Below are 21,874 nucleotides of genomic sequence, written 5' to 3'. Positions count from 1 at the left end.
CAATTTATTCAGGAATCTTCTTTCAAGAAATTCTCTCATAATGTACAATGAAATGTTTTAGAAATACTGGAAATCAATTGTACTTGATACTTTTTCATAAATAGACTCCAAGTATACAAAAAAAATCATTAAACTAAAATACAAATGCATACTTTGAACAAATTAATAACGCATGTATTTCCCACTCAATTACCTGTAAGCACCACAGTCCAAAATTATCATCGCGAAAAACTCTTTGAAAATGATCATTATCATCTTTAAAAAAGATTATAAGCACAAAATATTTTGACCATGAATTCGAATGAACCTAAATTCGTATAAAACATGGTTCCAATTTAATTTGCCACCAGTGTTATGTCTATGCATGTAATATGAGATAATAATTGTGAAAAAAATGTTTTTATATTTTGACCCAGAAAACTTCAAAACTTGCCATCGTGCATCTCAGTCAACGCTAACTTGCCCACTGCATTGTTCGGTGGCCTCCACATTGCGCTGATCCCAGCAAACACAATTAAATGAAAGGCGTTATTCTTGGTTGTTAATGAAGGAGCACCTGCTAAGCATGTCATTTGGCTCACCTGGGTCTCGTGGCACGTGGAGATCACAGTGAAATCGACACGTGTCAATTTCAGTCCAAGTTGGAATAATTCTCAGCTGGGCATCTAAATACTTGAATAACAGCCGTAATAATACAAGTTGTATCCGACTCGATTTAGCGAGGCAACGTAATGGGGGATATTTTGTTCTATAATGGGTTAATAGATTTTATCTGATAACATATTACGGAGGCGAAATGCAATTTCTTTCATTTCAGTATGCTTAATGACAGGTGTGTATTTCACGTGATGAGTTAATTTCACGTATTAAATGTGTCTGAGTGGCTGGATGTCGAAGGGAAATGAGTTCTGTGACTTTAATGTTACATAATCAATGTATCACGAAGCAAATAAATAAATAAATAAATAAATAAATAAATAAATAAATAAATAAATAAATAAATAAATAAATAAATAAATAAATAAATAAATAAATAAATAAATAAATAAATAAATAAATAAATAAATAAATAAATAAATAAATAAATAAATAAATAATCATTGTTCATACAATGACAAAGAAGGCCACGATACCCATGGCCATATTAAGTGATTGAGTGAGTTGGGTTTAACCCTGGTTTGAACAGGGTTATTTTTAGTAATGTTCCAGCGTTCAAGCTCACAGCGAGAGAAATGCCTCAGTGAAACAGATCATTAGTGACTTTAATATACGTCGGGGATACCAGAAATGAGTGAGTGAGTAAGTATGGTTTCAAGTCACTTTTAGCAGTATCCCAGTAATAGGACGGCGGGGACACCAGAAGAGGGCTTCGCACCTTGTACCCATGTGGGGATTCGAACCTGGGTCTTTGGCGTGACGCGCAAATGCTTCAACCTCTTGGAGACCCCACCGCCCCTCAAGTGAAAGATGTTTGCCACTTGTGTGAAACCACCGAGTAGATGCTGACAAAATATTGATTATCACATCCTTGTACGGCTAGGGGAAGCAACTCTGCATAATAAAGTGGTAGATGCCTGTAAGCAGTGCAATTTCTTTCGTTTCAGTCATCGTAGGTGAGGTGAGATGAAACGGGATTTAAATGGGTTTTTTATTTAACGATTTTTGCACTTCTAGAGCCATGTGCATGCACTTGTGTGGGTGGCCGCTCGGCCTAGCCCGGACTTCGCCGGTTTAATAGTGCTAGTCCACTGAGATAACATGACATAGTTTAATATTCAAACCTAACTCAGACACATTTTACTGACTCCTCGCAGATCAGTCCCCATTTTATCCCCTTGATGTCGAGCGCTAGGCATCTTTTTAGTTTTATCTTTAAACGTTTTTTGGTATGACGTGATCAGGGGATCAAACCATTGACCTTCCCTTCTCCTGGCAGACGCTCTACCCACTACGCCACGGAGGTGGTCATTCGGTCATCATACACTCGACAATGAGTGAGAGAGTGAGTTTGGTTTTGCGCCGCTTTGAATATTACTTTTGTCATATTACAGCGTGTCGACTGTGGGAGGAATGCCCGAAGTCATGCTTTTAAGTGTGTTGCCTAACGCCGCTCTCAACCATGCTTGCCGTAAAAGGCGACATTTCTTGTCGTGAGAGGCAACTAACGGGATCAGGTGGTCAGGCTCGCTGACTTGGTTGATGCATGTCATCGTATCCCAATTGTGTGGATCGATGCTCGTGATGCTCGCATTCACTAGTGCCCGCAAATCGCTCGGATGATATGTTCCTACAGTATTTTCTTATTTCAGCAGAACTGCCCGGAGTAAACATGAGAAACAGCCTGTCACTGAACAATATGAAGGCATCTAATGGGGACTTACAATTCATTCACTAGGGACAGCCAGTACGTAATCCGGGGGCACAGGTGGCCCAGTCGTCTAAGGCACAGTGATTCGCTGTGCAGAGTTGCGTCCCTTTGGCACGCCAGAAACCTATGGTTGTGGTAGCGAATCCCGGTTCGCCCTGATTATGTTTCTAGGTTTGTCAGCACCATGTCCGTGCTCTTGGGTTTCACCGAAGTGGTAAACGTCTGAGACCTGCATCACTTTGGGGTTTCCTCTCATATTAAGCTGACACGTCGTGATAGAACTGGAATACTGTTAAAAGCGGTGTTAAACACAACTCACTCACTCAATGTAGAGCTAGGTTACTTGTAGCTGTAGATTAAACCTCGCTAAATTGAATTTGGAACCGAACGCGCAGCTGTACATTGAAAACACAGTATGTTTATCTCCATTCTACTTCATGACTAAATTACACGCAAACTCTTTGGTGTTAGCAAATATAGCATGGGTTGAGCCTAGTGTTTTGTGTGGAGTTGTCGAACATATGGCACGGCAACTTCTAAAGCTAACATGAGGTGGGCACCCCTCAAGAAAATTAAGCAAGCCTTGCAAATCTTTCGTTCTACACCGCGCGTCACCATTACAACGTCATTCCAGGTCATTGAACGCCGCAGTCAGCAACATTCCAGCTTTATTATGGCGGTCTGTTAATAATCGAGTCTGGACAAGCTAGTCCAGTGATTGACATCATGAGCATCGATCCACAAAATTGGGATACGATGACATGCATCAAGTCAGCGAGCCTGACAACCCGATCCCGTTAGTCGCCTCTTACGATAAGCATAGTCGCCTTTCACGACCATCTTCCAGAGGCAAGGGAGTTAACTGACTATAAAAGTCCAGTTTCCACCCTTGCCGAACTAGGCTGGTATTATGGAGTTACATTTTGCCTGGACTAACGAGTCTATGCATAGTCAAATCAAAATCGAGCTCCGAAATCAAAATCCGGTACGTCAACTGTCGTGCAGATTTCGGTCGAATGCAGGATTTGCAAAGCATGTGCACCGCTAACTCGTTGTCAACAGATATTTTCTAAATCTGTTCATGTTTTTAATCAAGGTGCTCACGTGATTTGATGCACTTCGCGAGGTCAGTGTAGCGCCAGCGCAGCATACCCATGAAACCAGGTTGCAGTTTTGTCAATCTCATTAAAATCAGATTCAAGTTCTCACTGCCGCGAAACAAAGTTTAGCGATAGCGAGAACTTAGATCTGATTTTAATGAGATTGCAGTTTTGTTTGAAGCAAATGCAAGTGATACGAGAGGTGGAATCTCATTGGTCCATAAGAGAGGCATAGAAGGGACATAACTCGTACTAGCCACTGGTGGCGCTACGATCGAGACCAGGAATTCCAGCCCAGTTCAGCAAGGGTTGAAACTGTTCTTTTAAAGTCAGTTAACTCTCTTGCCTCGGGAAGATGTTTACGACAAGCATGGGTTGCTAAAGAGATATTCACGGGCCCAGTCGTATAGAGAAAAGCGCCAAATTCCAAGCGGTCTGTTGTCTTCAAAACTTAAAATACATTCTCTTTGTAGATTTCGAACCTGTAATTTTCAAATTCATGGTAGAATGTTCCGGTAGACATATACACAAAAAGTAAATAATACATAGAGAATACTACACTCATTCACGTTAGATACCATTTTTACGATACGAGTGGACTTTCTATGGTATCTGATAGAGCGAAAGCGAGGTCAGATACCACGCTCGCCAAAGACATTCATGTTAACTGTAAAACCCGATATTGAAAACGTTAAAATCAACAAACAAGTCTGCTTGCATGTCAGTGACAGCTTCAAACGAAGGGCAAGGTCACCATCGGAATAAGAAAAGACAACCGTGATCTACTCACAGTGTTTTACGTTAGGGAATGTTATTGTTCGCATTTGGGATGTTCTGGGCCACAAAATCAAAAGTCAGGCACACTCCCACGGAGTTTTTAAATGATTTGTATCGGAACTGTTCACTTTGGGTGATCTGGTCGTGCAGTCGTGTATGTTTATTCATGAACAAACACCTCACGAAACAATGCCACAAAATACGCTTCGAAGGGGAGACTGATGACACAACCAGAGCATCCAACGTATGTCCAAATATATATCCAGATAGTTAAAACTGACTTCATTTCTCCACGCTTATCATTTTATGTTAAATCAAATTGAAAGTCGAGAAAGTGGTTGGGTGCGTTACCCTCATAGGGACCCTCGATCGATGACTAGCAGTACATTACAAATGGATACAGCTCGATTATATAATGTCTGTTGTAGCTCTGTGCATAACTAAACAGAATGCAATGTGAAGTTGATGCGTGTGACTATCTTGTTTGTTTAGTAAAGTGTGTGTAAATGTCTCTCGCTTTCATGAGATTGCTTCAGTTCTGCAACGCTCGCGATTATTTTATGAATGAAAAAAGTAGTTCCGGTGTGACAGAGGTCACGGTTATCCAATCAAAACGAATAAAACAAGGTCAACCTTGTACGACACACGTGTGACGTACGGATTTAGTATCTTACCACCTGGGCAATAAATCGGATATATTCCATGCGTCGAGTGAAATGTCGTGGAAATATCTCCCTTCATCCGTCATTCTATGAGAGGCTATATGGGAATATCCTCTATTTTACTCATTTATTTTTAAGAGAGAAAATGAAGAAAAAAAACGCATGAAATGTCAACTCTACTAAGAAACTTCACTGAAAACAGTATATTGTTCTGATGACGTAAGGGGCGGTCGGGTAGCCTAGTGGTTAAAGCGTTCGCTCGTCACGCCGAAGACCCGGGTTCGATTCCCGACATGGGTACAATGTGTGAAGCCCATTTCTGGTGTCCCCCGCCGTGATATTGCTGGAATATTGCTAAAAGCGGCGTAAAACCATACTCACTCTGATGACGTAATGCAAAAAAAATTGTGACGTCGTAACAAAGGAGACGTCATATTGCATGTTCGCAGAATGAAGCACTGGGACGTCATATGACTTCACCTGACCAATCAGCACTGAGAATTGCTAAAACCATCCTTAGACTACCCTTATGGGTAATATATATCAGAGACCATATACCGGTATAGGGTCTCTGTTTATAGGCTACATTTCAGCTGTACCATGTATGGTCTGTCTATCTCCTTATATCTCGTGCAGTGCAAACATGTTTTAATTTGGACATGAAAAAATATGTTTCAAAGTTTCTTATTAAACAGCGTTCAAGCAAGTCATTTGTTTACTTGCGCTGAGGCTCACAAGGGAATTCCCACTGACGTCATATCCGCTTCCGGGTATTTCCCGAAAGCAAGATGGCTGCGTGTTTCTGTTGTTTTCGTTGTTGTTGGCCAGGATCGGGCTTTGGGCAGGGCCACATCAAGTTACAGGAACTCCCGATTGTGAAATTAGACACAACGCATATGGGTTCGTTTCTATGTTAATCATGCTATTGTCTTTGCTCAGGTAAAATGAATCGGACGTGTAAGGAAGTTTGACAGGGCTTGAGTTAGGTGCAATAGCCATGTCAATACGATGTCATCAATATCAACACCATGGATATCTGTTGGTCAAAAGCGACACTATAAGTATAAGCGTTAGTTAAGCATCGCTGTCAATGTTAGCAGCCCACTGTGCTACAGGCCTATCATGATTCGTTGTACGCAATATGCGATATCTCAAATTAAGATAACATAATTGTTGTGAACTAACATAGAAAATAAGACTCTCTTCTCTCTTGACCGCGGTATAAGGACACGTCGCCTTTACAGTAATAAAAGAATTTGTATCCATAAATTGTGTCTACTTTGTCAACCGTCCACTTCAAAGTAATGCCTATCAAACAATTCAAGAAACACTTAATTGAAAGACCTACCAAACACATACGTTAATATATGAGAATCAGAATGGAGATACACACTCTATTCTTCAAACAAAATGGCAACACTGGTCGTAAGGCCATGTTGAAGTATGCGAGTTATGATTGTTTTAGCACTATTTATGATCGCTTTGTGCAGCGTTCGAAATTGGCACTAGTCCTTATAGTCCTCGCCAAACTGCGCAATGGTTAAGGTATCATAAGGACTAGTACAAATTTGCCATTTTTAGGGGTTTTGCTATATGTTATCATTGTAAGGACTAGTGGACTGAAAATGTTACTTTCTACCGCTTTTAGTGACCCGGGTTCAAATCCCCAACAATTGCACAATCTGTGTAGCACATTTTTGTTGTCCCTTGATGTGACACTGTGGTAATATTTATATTTATATTTTCTATATAAGAGGTGTCTAATCCAACTCACTTCCTCAATCACACACTGAAGACTTTACTCGATTCTCCAATTTAACATGGGTTCCTTCTATGTCCTCAACCCTTGTAGCTTGTTGGCATGTTGGTTTGGGCTGTTGGCAGTTAGCTAAACACCACCTCATCCAAACTGTACCAGGTGAAAAATGGTTCAGTGAAAAAGGAGCCTCGCCCAAAGCAAAAACGGCTACTATTGTGAGACGAAAAAATCAGTGCCTTATTTTTTATGTTTTAAACAGGCAATAAATGAAATATACTTGCATATTCACATGCAAACACAAATAACTGTGAAATAAGAATGTTTAGATTAGAAATTAGCCTCTACTCAAATTTACTTGCCGCCTCTAAACTTATTGTGAAAACATTATATACTTTGAAGCACTGTTACTCAATTCACTGTTTATTAGATGTGCCATAATCCTATAATTGTGGGTTCGTAGCCTGGTTCACCCTGATTATTGGTATTGGGAAGATATACCGATGCATCAAGGGATCGCGATTTCTTTCTCGATATAAGTAACAATTAGTAGTGATAATTAGTATTGAAAATGTAAATATTTTAATCTATTGTGCCATACTTGACACTGCCAACTGTAAATCGTCAGTGTGCAAGGTATTTGGCCATCCTGTCTGTGATAAATGCGCCACAGATGAACGCACATGCAGTATCATGATACGTATTGGATCATGAGCAAAGTATCGTGATACATATCGGATCACACTGTTGGTGTATCGTCCAGGCCCTACTGATTATGTTTCTCTATTTATCAGCGCCATACCTGTGCTCATGGGTTTCTCTAAAGTGTAAGCATTTTGCGTAATTTCGGGCTCTCAAGATGACACACAGTGACAGAAGTACATGTACTGTTTAAAGGGACACTAAAGTACTCATGGAAATGAAAAAACCTGTTTTGCTGGATTTAATAATCGACACAAAGCATTACGTAGATGTAAATATGAAATAACAAAACAACTGGAAAAATACTACTCTGGATTTGCTAGTTCTATTGCAGTGCTCAATACAAAATGTACTTTACAGGAGGTAATTTGTAGGCACTTTCAACATTCAAAAATTGACAAGGCAGAAACAGGCTATAGGCATTATGCAAATTAGCCTGGAAAAAAGTAATCAAAACAACAATAAAAATAACAGCTATGTTTATGTACATAATAATAATGACATGTAAGTTGTTGTTTGAGAAGGGAATATGTTACTTTTACTTTCTGATATTTTGACGATGATTCACTATCCCACAATGCCACTCACAAATCACTAACCACTGACAAATCACATGCACGTGGGTTTCAAGCACCTGTTTTCACCTGTCGTGAAGGTGTCATAGGTCATGGACATTCACCTTGATCTACTAACACCTGGTTATGCTCAGTTTCACAATAGTCTGTTTTGTTTATATTTTTACACACTTTTACGTGTAAAAAGACATAAAAACCTTTGATACGCTGTATTTGTGCCAATGCCCAATTAGTACTACTGGGTTGTTTGAATATATATATATTTTGTATATTAACTGCATTTATTTAAAATCTGAGATCGAAAAAACAGGTTTTTTTCAATTCCGTGAGGACTTTAACGAAACTGATGCACTCACTCACTCACTCACTCACTCACTCACTCACACTCACTAACACACTCACTCACTCACTCACTCACTCACTCACTCACTCACTCACTCACTCACTCACACTCACACACACACACACACACACACACAACTGAAACTAAGACATTTGGGCAAGTGTTCTCTAAATCTTGTTCCCAGATTGCAACGTGCAGGGACTTGTGCTTTGAAAGTTATTCTTATACCGAAATATGATGAATATCCTTCTGTGTTGTTCCAGGAAATGATGTTGTGATTGTGAAGAGCGGGAAGAGGATATGTGGAACAGGAGCCGCACTTGCCAACGCACCCATCGTACAGAACAAAGCATACTTTGAAATCAAAATACAGAGCTCAGGTACTGTCCAGGACATAAAAAAGTAAACCTCAATATATTTAAGTAAAGAGAAGAGTAACCGTGGTGACAGTTAGGAAACTACTTACCAGTTAATCAGGTTCTCTTCAACACAGTGTTTGTCCATCACACCTAAGTTTGATTCCCCACATGGGAACAATGTGTGAAGCCGTGATATTTCTGGAATATTTCTAAAAGCGGCATTGAACCATACTCACTCACTCATTCTCTTGAAGATACAGTTATGACAGTGGTGATTGTCACATGCAGACATCAGGGATTTATTTTTATGGTCTAGGGACTCAAAACATTTGCTTGAAGGGGTTCAGTTTACATGGTTTAAACAATGGGGGTCCCAAATTACAAAATAGAAGTCCCAGCCACAGATTTTCCATCTGGTCACTAATACTTTCTGATTTTGTATTGTCACATGTTTATTTCAAACCCAATTGTAGCTGCTAGCCTGTGATGATGGGATTGGGTGGTCAGGCTTGCTGACTTGCTTGATGCATGACATCGTATCCCAATTTTGTGGATCGATGCTCATGATGTCAATCACTGGATTGTCTGGTTTGGACTCGATTATTTACAAACCACTGTCATGTAGCTGGAATAATGCTGAGTGAACTCTAGGGCAGTGAATATTCACATGTGTGGAACATCTCGTTTGTTGTAACTAAAACATGGGACTCGCTTGGGGAAGCACTTAGAGGCTAATTTGAAGTTATATGATAAGTAGAATTTTTCAGACCATGGTTGTGAGTATAGTCTACTGCTATATCACACCAAGGGGTTAAAACAAGGACTGGTCGGCTCGGAGTCAGTATACTGTGTCTGACTGGGGTATCCTTGTCAAGATACAACATGGTATCTCAGTGGGCTAGCACAATGAAACCGGCATTAGTCCAGACTAGTACAAGCAGCTGCACACATGCCTGCCACTATATGGACCCGTGAAGATCTGGTTAGATTAGGTCTTCATCAACCATTGCTTACTGTAAGCGGCGGCAATGTTTGTCATAGGAGGCGACTGGCGGGATCGGGTGGTCAGACTCGCTGACTTGGTTGATGCATGTCATCGTATTGTTTGGATTGATGCTCATGATGTCAATCACTGGATTGTCTGATCCGGACTTGATTATTTACAGAACGCTGTCATATAGCCAGAGTATTGCTGATTGCGAGGTTAAACAACCAACAAACAAACACTATGAAACAGGAATAGGTCCAGATTAGTACAAGCAGCTGCACCTACGTGCATGTCGCTATGTGAGTGAAATAACATTTAACACAACGTTAAGCCCCTTTTCACCTCACCTCACTGATGTTCCTATCCATATCATTGCTGAACTAAAACTACAAAAAAGTAACCGTGGTTGCCTGTGAAGAATGCTGTTATTTTGTGCCCAGGTGTATGGGGCGTGGGCTTGGCCACACGGAAGTGTAACATCAATGTGGTGCCTCTGGGTGACACAACTGACTCGTGGATACTGAGGCATGATGGGACGCTGTACCACAACAACGAGGAGTTCGCCAAGGTGGCCCAAATAGCGCAGGAAGGAGACATCGTGGTGAGATGGTCCATACAGACTTGTGCACACGAATCTTGATCAGCTTCTAATATTTCCGAGAGAACATTCACCTGATAAACTGTTTTCCTGAAAGATTTTTTGAAACAATAGCTGTTATCAATTGACTAAATGTTGTATAGTGATCTGTGCTTTTGTTGCTCTAAATCTACACCTAAGCCCTTTGTGAAACTGATACTTGATGGCTACACTTAATATGACGCTGCTAAGTTTTGAAATTTCATTGTTCTTTCAGGGCATAACACACAAGCACATTTTTGTCAGGGCAAAACACCTCATTTCCGTGTAAAAAACCCAAACAAACAACAAGCACATTTCTGTTTTAGGGCATAACACACAAGCACATTTCTTTGTCAGGTCATAACACAAGCACATTTCTGTGTCAGGGCATAACACACAAGCACATATCTGTTCAAGGGTATAACACACAAGCACATTTCTGTGTCAGGGCATAACACACAAGCACATATCTGTTCCAAGGTACAACACACAAGCACATTTCTGTGTCAGGGCATAACACACAAGCACATTTCTGTGTCAGGGTACAACACACAGGCACATTTCTGTGTCCGGGCATAACACACAAGCACATATCTGTTCCAGGGTACAACACACAAGCACATTTCTGTGTCAGGGCATAACACACAAGCACATTTCTGTGTCAGGGTACAACACACAAGCACATTTCTGTTTCAGGGCATAACACACAGGCACATTTCTGTGTCAGGGCATAACACACAAGCACATTTCTTTGTCAGGTCATAACACAAGCACATATCTGTTCCAGGGCATAACACACAAGCACATATCTGTTCCAGGGCATAACACACAGGCACATTTCTGTGTCTGGGCATAACACACAAGCACATTTCTGTTTCAGGGCATAACTCACAAGCACATTTCTGTTTCAGGGCATAACACACAAGCACATTTCTGTGTCAGGGTACAACACCCAAGCACATTTCTGTTTCAGGGCATAACACACAAGCACATATCTGTGTCAGGGTACAACACACAAACACATTTCTGTTTCAGGGCATGACACAAGCACATTTCTGTTTCAGAGCATAACACACAAGTACATTTCTGTTTCAGGAAACAACACACAAGCACATTTCTGTTTCAGGGTACAACACACAGGCACATTTCTGTTTCAGGGCATAAAACACAGGCACATTTCTGTGTCAGGGTACAACACACAAGCACATATCTGTTCCAGGGCATAACACAAAAGCACATTTCTGTGTCCGGGCATAACACACAAGCACATTTCTGTGTCAGGGCATAACGCACAAGCACATTTCTCTTTCAGGGCATAACTCACAAGCACATTTCTGTTTCAGAGCATAACACACAAGCACATTTCTGTGTCAGGGTACAACACACAAGCACATTTCTGTTCTGGGGCATGACAAGCACAATTCTGTGTCAGGGTACAACACACAAGCACATTTCTGTTTTGGGGCATGACACACAAGCATGTTTCTGTTTCAGGGCATAACACAAGCACATTTCTGTTCTGGGGCATGACAAGCACATTTCTGTGTCAGGGTACAACACACAAGCACATTTCTGTTTTGGGGCATGACACACAAGCATGTTTCTGTTTCAGGGCATCACGTACAACCACATTGAGATGAACTTCTACATCAATGGGGATGCTGTCAACGTCCCATTCACAGGCATCCGAGGCACAACATACCCAGTGTTCTATGGTATTGTCCATGCAACTAGTTTACAGAACCTGATTTTCTTTGACCTCACTACGTTCAGTTGTCAGGAAAGCATATATATATATATATATATACTTCATTGTTTGATAGAGGTTTCAAATTTGACTGACAAGTTTTGTATATTGTATGTTGCTTTTCCTTTGTTTTTTTTACATGTTTTATTTTTGCAGAGTTATTGTGCATTTGATCATGTTGATAGCATAACTATCATCTCTGTACCATTGCAGAAATAATTGATGCGAAGCATATGTAGAACCATATAAGGTTTTCAGATTTTTAGCTAAAGGTTTAGTACCAATGAGCTTGAATAGGTCAAAATGATTGTCAGTTTGGACGTGTTGGCGGTCATTAATTCAGTTTATTTGTTTAGGTCGGTCAGTTTTTGTGCGTATTATATGTGAATAAATAAGTCTTGTATACATTCATCAATCGGAAGGGGTGCTAATTGGGATTGTTCACTCGCCAATATATAAGCAAATATCTCTGTGGGCGCTTATTAGAGCGGGGCTCTTATTAAGTCGAATACGGTATGTACTTTTGCCTGTCAGTAAGGCTTTGTTCTTTTCATGTGTTTGCAGTGGCCAGAGACTAAATGAGACATTCGAGCAAGAATTATCCATTTAATAGTTAACACTTACTTTTTTGTTTGATTATTGTAGTATCTTTTCATATTTCAAATCAAACAATGATCGATAGACCATATAACATGATATCAAATTTATTTAGATTTTTTTATTTTATTTTCTGATTATTATTATTTTTTGCTCTGGTTGTCTGTACCTGTCTCCTGAAGAATAACAAACTGTGGCCTTGTGTCAACGAGCACACATAAAATGCATATTTTCTTGTTTAAGTTGATGATGGTGCCGTCTTAGATGTCCAGTTTGAGAAGTTCTACCACCAACCACCAGAAGGCTACGACAGCATCATGATAGAGCAATCTCTGCTCTGATTGGTCAGTGTGAGGACTTCTTGACTGTGATTGGCTGAGAGAGACACTGTGTTTGCTGCTATGGCAACTATCACTATGGTTGCCACATATGTTGATGGGAGGGGAAGGAATCTATTTGCCAGGAGAAGCACCCAGAGATAATGAAGATGTCTTGGCACAGGGAGACAGACCGGTTGACTGGAAACAAGCCAGGATGGCATCAATCTCTAACACATGTTGAACTGCCAACTTCCAATTTGTGGAACATTTGTCCAAGACACGACAAGATCATTTCCGTATCAATAGGTACTCCGTGAACGAAGAACCAGCGCAAATATTTATGAACTTATTTCTTTATGAATTTATTCTTAATATTCATATTAATATTTTTCTCATTCATAAACTGTAGTTCTTTTAAAATATATTACTCAAAGAAGTCAACATAACAGAGCTGTTATTGATATATGAAAGAATCAGGTGTTCTTTGACTTCTTTTGAGTATTATATTTGAACAATGGTTTTAACGCATAGAGTGCAAGTCAAACATATTACATGTATAATCATATTTACTTGGTAAAACAGTTACAGTGAAATGTTGTGATGTCATAAACCTTCAGACGAAATAGAACCCTTTTGGAAGTTGAAATAGTAAGTGTCTTGACCCACACTCTCTGAAGGTTAAAGTTCATTACGTGACCCCTGACCTCCTCTCCATCTTGGTCAGTGACATTAAGTTATTGTGATTTGGAAAAAAGCCTTGGTCCTGAAAGACACATGTATATATATACTGACATCCTTAGCTGATGAGCTGGCTTTCAGATTCAAGATACTTATTTTTTAAATGAAATTAAAATTAAAGTTCAGTTTGTTACAACACCGAAAAATACCTTTGAAGAAAAAAGATTAATACAGACATCCTTATGATGTGTCCAGCTTCTGATGTTTAAAATGAACATTCACTGTAACCAAAGGAACAGATTATATTAGCAGCATAGCCAAACCAATTTCTGATATTGTTTTAATCCAACTACATCAATATTCTGGATTTTAGTACCCGTATATTCGTGTTTTGGTTTGTATGGTTTATTGACCGAGATGAATATCCGGCTTCAAGTTGCTTGTAACTTAGCTTCAAGTTTGTTGGCATGTTACCCAAAAGCATGAGAAGGAATTATCGAAGTCGGGAAAACTTGTGCATTCTCTTTTTCTTCAAATTCGATACATTTCAATAAAACTCACCAAATATATTCATATATTTACAAATAATTGTACTTCATTGTAAAAAGCATGATATTCACTTTTTGGAAAGTTTTATTCAATGAAAACCATTATGAGATTGGCATCATGAAGATAAACACAATATAGACTTATTATTGATATTATTTATCCACACGTCCATCTTATTTTTTCACTTTTAATTCGGGACCAAAGTATTTTCTTGTTAGGCCATTATTTTTATATTTCTGGATCACAGATCCGCAGAACCCTTTTTCTTCAAATTTGAAAATCATAATAATCCAAATTTACACATATTTGTTTTCTGCCGACACGTCATACACGTAAAATTGTTTTGCGATTACTCAGTGTTTTGAAACCAAAATCACCCATAAAACTTGTGATGCTCTTTTGGACATTAATGTTTTGAAAAATTGTTCAGTTCATGAGTTGTAGCAAAATTCCTTGCACAGTAAACCTAGAGTTATGTCCCTTCACTTTTACACAGATCTGTAGAATTAACTCCCTTTGTCTTTGGACAAAAGACAAAGCTTGTAGCAAATCGGGGCTAAAGAAATGGAATTCATTTATTTTTTATTTTCTTATCCCCTTACTCCTACCCACCAAGTAATATAGAAACAATCTGTCATCCAGTTTAAAAAAGAAATTTGATGTCAACATTTTTTATAAAATCTTATTCCTTCCTCCAACTTCTGACTTTGACAAAACGAATCTGTCATCCATCAAATAAAAGAATAATGTCCTTATACAGAGGAGTCAAGCCTAATAGTTTGCAAAAGTAAAACAAATGTGATTTATTTGATTAAATATGTACTTTTTTAAACATAAATGAAAACGTTTGTGAAATTAACCTCAATCTTTGACAACCCTTTTATTTATCAACTATTGCCTCCTGTTGTTTGTCATGCTAACTGAATAAAATGTAGGAAATTAATTTGGTCTGGATGAAGATTAATAAAATTTCATTAAATTTGGTAGCACACTTTAGGATATGAAAAAAATAGGCTGCCGTCCACATCAGATATAGAAGAAAATACCCAAGAAACTATCGGTTTTATTTTTTCATTTCGTGATCATTTATGAATGCTGAAGTACAAGGCAAGTACAAGATGGTAGTAGTTGTACGATGTGATGCTGTCATTGACTATTTGTGTCACCAGTTGTATGCTTGTTGTAAAGCTAGACTGTCTTCAGTCTCTACTCTGTGTTTTGTATGTACCCTTCAAGTCCAGATCTGCATACAGTCACTGTTCATTGCATTGATAACTGTTGATGATGTTGGTAGGTTGTATTTGTGAACTGCATCTTACCGTCAGCTGAAACTGTCAATTATCAGTAAATTAAAAACTATGTGTTCAGGGTTACCCAGGTTGAAGAACAGGAGACAAAATCCAACATGGTATTAAGATTAAAAAAATAATTGTCTTGGTTCTCAGGCATGGCACCATAATCATAAAATCTGCCGAACTTTTCTCTTTTATTTTCATTTTCAAAATTTAAAAAGAAATCCTTATACTTAAAAACCATGTGATCCAATTTAGCAAGCAGTTACTTCCCTTACATGCTCACTGCTTTACTGTGCATCTCGTGTTATGGTCATGGTGGCAATAGGAGTTTGTGTGCTTGTTTATGTAGGGAGGCCCTTTTCCCCAGGGGGATCATACACAACTGTTTATTTGGTTACATACTTGTTTGAACAAGGCAAAAAAAGCACCGCCAGCCCGCCTGCACTATATTTGTAAAAGTCAGTGCCTGGGAACCAATTTTTTTTTTTTTTTTAAAGACCAACAGATGATTTTTTTAAAATGTTATGTTGATTTTTTTCATTTTCTTTGTCATGCATAATAAAAAGAGCAGTTTTTATCATTTTTTTTGTTTTTGTTGTTTTAAAACAAACAGAAGCAAAACAAAAAGGTTGTTGTTGGTTACATTAGTAACCATGGTAACATTAATGCACAATGATAACTGCATTAAACTGTTTCTTTACATCTTGCAAATCTTTCTTGATTCTAGAAATATCGACAATGGTCTTTTTCTGGTCTTTTTAATTTGATTTCTTTGGTAGTTGGATTAGAATAGGTCCCCAGGGTTAGAATAGGTCCCCAGGGTTAGAATAGGTCCCCAGGGTTAGAATAGGTCCCCAGCAATGTATGCTGGTCAGAGAGGTGACCAAATGGATCAGGTGGTCAGACTAGTGACTGGGTTGATGAAGTGTCATCCTACCCAGACAGTTGGGATTGTTGCTCAAAATATCAATCACTGAATTGTCTGGTCCAGACTTGATTATTTACAGGCCACTGACATATTGCTGGAATATTGCTGAGTACAATGTTAAACAACAAACAAGCAAATTTGTATTTGCATAAGTATTCTGGCGATAATAGTGAGTATGGTTTTACACCACTTTTAGCAATATTCCAGCAATATCACAGCGAGGGACACCAGGAATGGGCTTCACACAATGTACCCATATCGGGAATCGAACCCGGGTCTTCGGCATTACGATCGAACGCTTTAAGCACTAGGCTACCCGACCGCCCCGCTGGCGATAATACTTTCCTAACTCCTACTTGTAAGAGTTAACTAAAGTGGTCAGGTGGTCAGCCTCTGTGACTTGGCTGACTGCATGTCATCGTGACCCAGATGGTGCTCATGCTTTCAGTCACTGGTTTACAGGTACAGACTGGATTATTTACAGGCTGCATCGATATGCATGGAATATTGCTGATTGTGCATTAATAACATTCACTCACTCACTCAAAGGTTTATTACATGAGAATCAAAGTCTCTTCTCATTTTGGAAAATCTTGTTTATGGAGACTTGGCACTTCCGTAGAACCAATCCTTGTCATGTATATATAAGACACTTTTAATATTGCTGTCATTGAATATAAATGTGTTAATGATTAATGTTTATTAAGCAGTAGTACCATGTATTTATTTTTTCCCACTAACCGACTGACCCCCAAACCTTCATGCCAAATATATTTACCAAATATTGAGTTTCACAAATGTAGTTTTGTTGTGACCATCTCAAGTTTATTTGTAAACAAAATTATTTGAACCAAAATATATAAATGCAGGGACTTAACATGGGTGCTTTAAATGTTTACTATTGAAATACATGTCGATGGTAAAGGTGTTAAAAGACTTCAGTGAATGCCCCTAAAACCATATTGTTAGTACCGTATTCGCTGTAATAGGCACCTGGGAAAATAGATAATTGACAAAAAAAGTGGTGCTTATTAAACCATACACAACAAGTTAAAATATTGAACAAATTTGGTTGAAATGTTGATGGAAATTGAACATTTTAATGATAGTTTCTTGGCAGTTATATAAATCTAGATACACTGCTGTTTTCTGTAATACATCTATAATATACACTAGGAAATACAAAATGTATTGTAAATTTTCGAGCTTACTATGAATCACTTATGACGATCATTTACAGACTGATGTAGTCGGGACACTTAATACGGACAATACGGTAATGAGAGCCCGGCAGATCCATGTGTTCAGTGTTTTGTGGGTCAGTCTTCTATGTATGTATCTGTGTTCCCTGTCATGGAAAACCATGTCAAGTTGTTGTTATTTATTTCTGAAAGTACATCTACTCTTGTTGTTTTACCTCTGCCCATGTTACAGTTCAGCTTTCTACATTGTAAACAAACATGCATATATGTAGCAATGTATTTGAATAAACATGGTGAAACTGGAATTGAATACTGAAAAACATGTTAACTCATCATAACATATTTATTTTGTTCTTTGGCTTAAGAGAAAGAAAATGTTTCACGGGCATCAGTACATCACTCAAAAAAACATTTTTAGTTGCCTTTTAAAAACAACAACTCATATTTCCTGCGTCCTATGAAGCAGACTCTATTATTCATTCAATGAACATAATTGCTTCTGTTTGTTATAAAGAGCTGAATTCAGTGTGTGCTCATTCGTGTTTGTTGGTATTCTTGGTGGTAAAAAGAGTTCATCTCTCATCACTTCATCTTCACGAGGCAAAGGACTTAACTGACTATAAAAGTCCAGTTCCCACCCTTGCTGAATTAGGCTGGAATTTTAAAGGCTCGATCGTAGCGTCACCAGTGGCTATTACGAGTTATGTCCCTTCCACGTCCCTCCTATTAACCAATCAGATTCCATCGCTCATATCGCTTCCATTTGCCTCAAACAAAATGGCGGCACCCAGTCAAGATCTGATCGAAAATCAAGATCTATTTTGTAATAAAACGAGTCTTACCCCACGAAGTGCATTAAATCACTTGAGCACCTGGATTAAAAACATGAAAATATTTGCAAAATATCTGTCGACGCCTAGTTGGCGGTACACATTTTTTGCAAAGCCTGCAGTCGACTGCACTTTGAAATCCATGTTGTTTACAATGTCTAGTTCGTTACAAGATTTTGATTAGACTATGCATAGTCTCATTATTCAAGCCAAAATGTAACCCCGGAATTCCAGCCTAGTTCAGCAAGGGTGGAACTGGACTTTTATAGTCAGTTAACTCTCTTGCCTCGGGAAGATGTCATCACTTGTGAGATAATGTGACTAAGAAACATTGTTACGTAATACATTAGCATCCTTTTTTTCACAAAATATGAAACATGTTTCGAGATGTCAACATGCATATTTTGTCATTAAACGTTCATTTTACTTACATTTTCAACATTTCCTTGCCAGCCATCTTTCCTCATTCCACTAACTGGTGATGAGGCGGTTCTGTTGTCATGGAAACGACCTTTTTGTTTACAATGATGACAAACACTGTGTTTTCTTGTTTGTGCTTGCTATAGAGCATTGTATTCCTGGAACTGATCTTGTTTGCCAGATGTGCGATATATAAAAACTCAAAGCCCATTTCAGTGATAGAGTATTGGGGTTATAATCATTGAAATTGCACGTGGAACGAGAAAGGGGCATAAAATATTTAATGATATGATATTCATGATTTAGTAAGTTTCTGCTTGAACTAGTCAGAGGTTACATATCTGAATCAAGGCAACCACTTGAATAAGTGAATTACAATTTTGCTGACCCCCCCCCCCCCTGTCTCGGGATGTGTATGCCAACAATGTGATGTTTTGAACGTTTTGGAATCCAGTTATCTCCCTTTGAAGTTGTCTCCCCTTCTTGATTGTTTAAGTAATTGTTACTGTCTCTGCTGGTTATGGTAGATCTGCACATCACATCCTTGAAGCCTTCAATGAAACAGATTTTGCCTTCTTCACATGCTTTGAGAGTAGACTCTCTTCCTTGTTAATATTATTTTAAAGGCAATATCAATATTCTTGTTTCCCCAAACTGACTGGGCAGGTAGGTAGTATTTTTCCATTTTTAAATTTGTTACATATCTGAGAAAGTAATCCTGATTCTTATCTACTTTGTGACCTTTTTTGACAACTGTATTTCGGGTATGAGTGAGTTTGGTTTCAGCTGCCTTGAACGGTATTCCAGTTGTATCATAACTGTAAGTGGAGCAGGCCTCAGATGTTTACCACATTGATGAAACCCACAAGCATGAGTATGGAGGTGACAAATCTAGAAACATAATCGGGGCAGAATGGGTTGCGATCATAGGTGTCTGGCGTGCCCAAGGGGCACAATTCTGCACAGTATTCAACAAATGCTACCAAGTGCCATTAAGTGTAGCTATTGACCTTGACCTTTCCCTACTGACCTCAAACTTGTAGTGTTTGAGTTTACTCTTTCAATAAAAAATTAAAAAATGAATATGAATAAGCTGATGAGCTAATTTGTAAAATGTATAGGAGTGGGTGCTTGAATCTGTGTATGCCCAATGCTATCAGTTCCAAATGACATTTGGGCGGTCGGGTAGCCTGGTGGTTAAAACGTTCGCTCGTCATGCCGAAGGTCCAGGTTCGATTCCCGACGTGTACAAGGTATGAAGCCCATTTCTGGTGTCCCCCGCCGTGAGATTGCTAGAATACTCACTCACTCACTCACCCAAATGACATTGCTGTGCATCAAATGACTATTAAACACCTACTAATCTGAATACACTTTTATTGCCTAAATATTAAAGTTTACGTGAAATCAGCCTGTATTACACTGTTTTATATGGAGTCTGTGTAGGTAAGGGTCAAGGTCGCATAGAGATCGTGTAGGTAAGGGTCAAGGCCGCAAGTCTGGTAGGGAAAGGTCTCATACAGTGTGTATGGAAGTGTAAAGGTCGCATGGATTCTGTAGGGCAGGGTCAAGGTTGTATGGTCTTGGTCAGGAAGGGTCAAGGTCGTATCGAGTAGGGAAAGGTCAAGATTGTTCCATGGCCCAGATTAGTTTTATCAGCTCGGCGCCTGTATTGTGATATCTATGTTGTGCGAGAATGTTGTGAAGTCTATTTTCTGTTATGTTGGTAAGTTATTCAGTGGATTGTGATAAACAGCTCAAGCTATGGTACTTCATCATTAAGACATCTGTGAAACCATCCTTACAAGGCCTCCGATAAATAAACACCGATTTTATTCTCAGTCAACTTTTATAACATATTCATTCAAGACAAATGGCAGAGATATCATGACAAAACTCTCAAATTTTGATAGGGCTGTTTTGAGTATCTGGAAGGGCTTCTTCCTCTATTGATGCATGTCATCATGTCCCAATTGCATAGATCGATGCTCATGATGTCTATCACTGGATTGTCTGGTCCAGACTCAATTATATACAGACCGCCGTCATATAGCTGAAATATTGCTGAGCGCGGCGTTAAACAACAAACATCAAACATCCTCTATAGTCCAGTGTCTTCGTACTCCATTATGTCCTATTTTTAGGATCATGTCATTCAAACCGGCTTCAAAAATGAAGCTGAAGTCGGGAATGGGTCCTAGGTATTTAACCTACTAGCATGGAGATATAACACCCTTGATAATGCAGGATGGATGACTATGAAGACTGTTGAATCAGGAATAGTATGTGATGCTCTCATAGTACGGAACATTGTAAGCTTCATGGCATATTATGATAAATATAAGTACACTTTTCCATAACATGTCCTCTGGTGTTCATGATACTAACAGTATGAAGTATATCGTATCCCTATCCAACTTAAATATATGTAGCAAGAACAGTCAGGACAATATATATACTGAGCAAAATAAGTTTGGGATCATGAAGATTTGGGGGGATATCTTTTCTCGATTCATTACAAAAAATATTCCCCAAAATATTCCTGATCCCAACTCTTTTTGTTTGTTCAGTATATAATTATGCTGTCCTGTTTTGAGCCTTAATCAATTAAATAGACAAGAAAATGAAATATGTGTGTTTTTAATTGATCAGATATCAACCTTTTCCAGAATCTGTTGTCATGCTGAGAATGCATTATGCCAAACGAAAAAAATATATTTGTATTTCAGCTTTTAGTTATCATGGACCAAGAGATGTAGCTGGTTTGTTTTAAAATTGAAAATGTTTTTCATATTTCCAGTTCCTGTATGAATATTTATGCTTGTCAATTTGGCAGGGAATTCGATGTTGGTTTTGGCGTGAACTTTGTTTGAGAAACAGTAAATCTGTATTCAAGCTTACCACTTTTCCTCCATTTTGTACAGCTCTGGCTCTGCCAGTAGTGACGGCCTTCATGTTGCTCTGTGTACACAAACCTCAATGTATTGTCTGTATGTAACATGTCAATAAAGTGTTACAGTCATGCTGTGTCTGTGTATTTCAACATCCAGTATTGTCTG

At 38.7% G+C, this 21,874-nt stretch overlaps 1 protein-coding gene across 2 annotated transcripts; it reads left to right on the top strand.

The window, feature by feature from the left end:
• The first annotated feature begins 5,680 nt into the window (after positions 1-5,680).
• LOC124112666 (SPRY domain-containing protein 7-like) lies at positions 5,681-21,837 on the top strand. Of its 2 annotated transcripts, XR_007219574.1 has the most exons (6): positions 5,681-5,807; positions 8,547-8,663; positions 10,071-10,231; positions 11,862-11,964; positions 12,837-16,228; positions 16,267-21,837. XR_007219574.1 is itself a non-coding variant. In XM_046472800.2 (5 exons), exons 1-5 carry the CDS (start codon positions 5,696-5,698, stop codon positions 12,932-12,934), a joined length of 591 nt encoding a protein of 196 aa, XP_046328756.1. In that variant the 5' UTR covers positions 5,681-5,695; the 3' UTR covers positions 12,935-21,837. The 2 variants fall into 2 exon arrangements, 1 of the variants encoding a protein (XP_046328756.1); XM_046472800.2 differs by having other exon boundaries at positions 12,837-21,837.
• Positions 21,838-21,874: the final 37 nt, after the last annotated feature.

Source organism: Haliotis rufescens, unplaced genomic scaffold (assembly GCF_023055435.1).
Source record: "Haliotis rufescens isolate VD_foot unplaced genomic scaffold, xgHalRufe1.0.p SCAF_9, whole genome shotgun sequence".
Lineage (NCBI taxonomy): Eukaryota > Metazoa > Mollusca > Gastropoda > Lepetellida > Haliotidae > Haliotis > Haliotis rufescens.
This window is presented reverse-complemented; position numbering and strand designations above follow the sequence as displayed.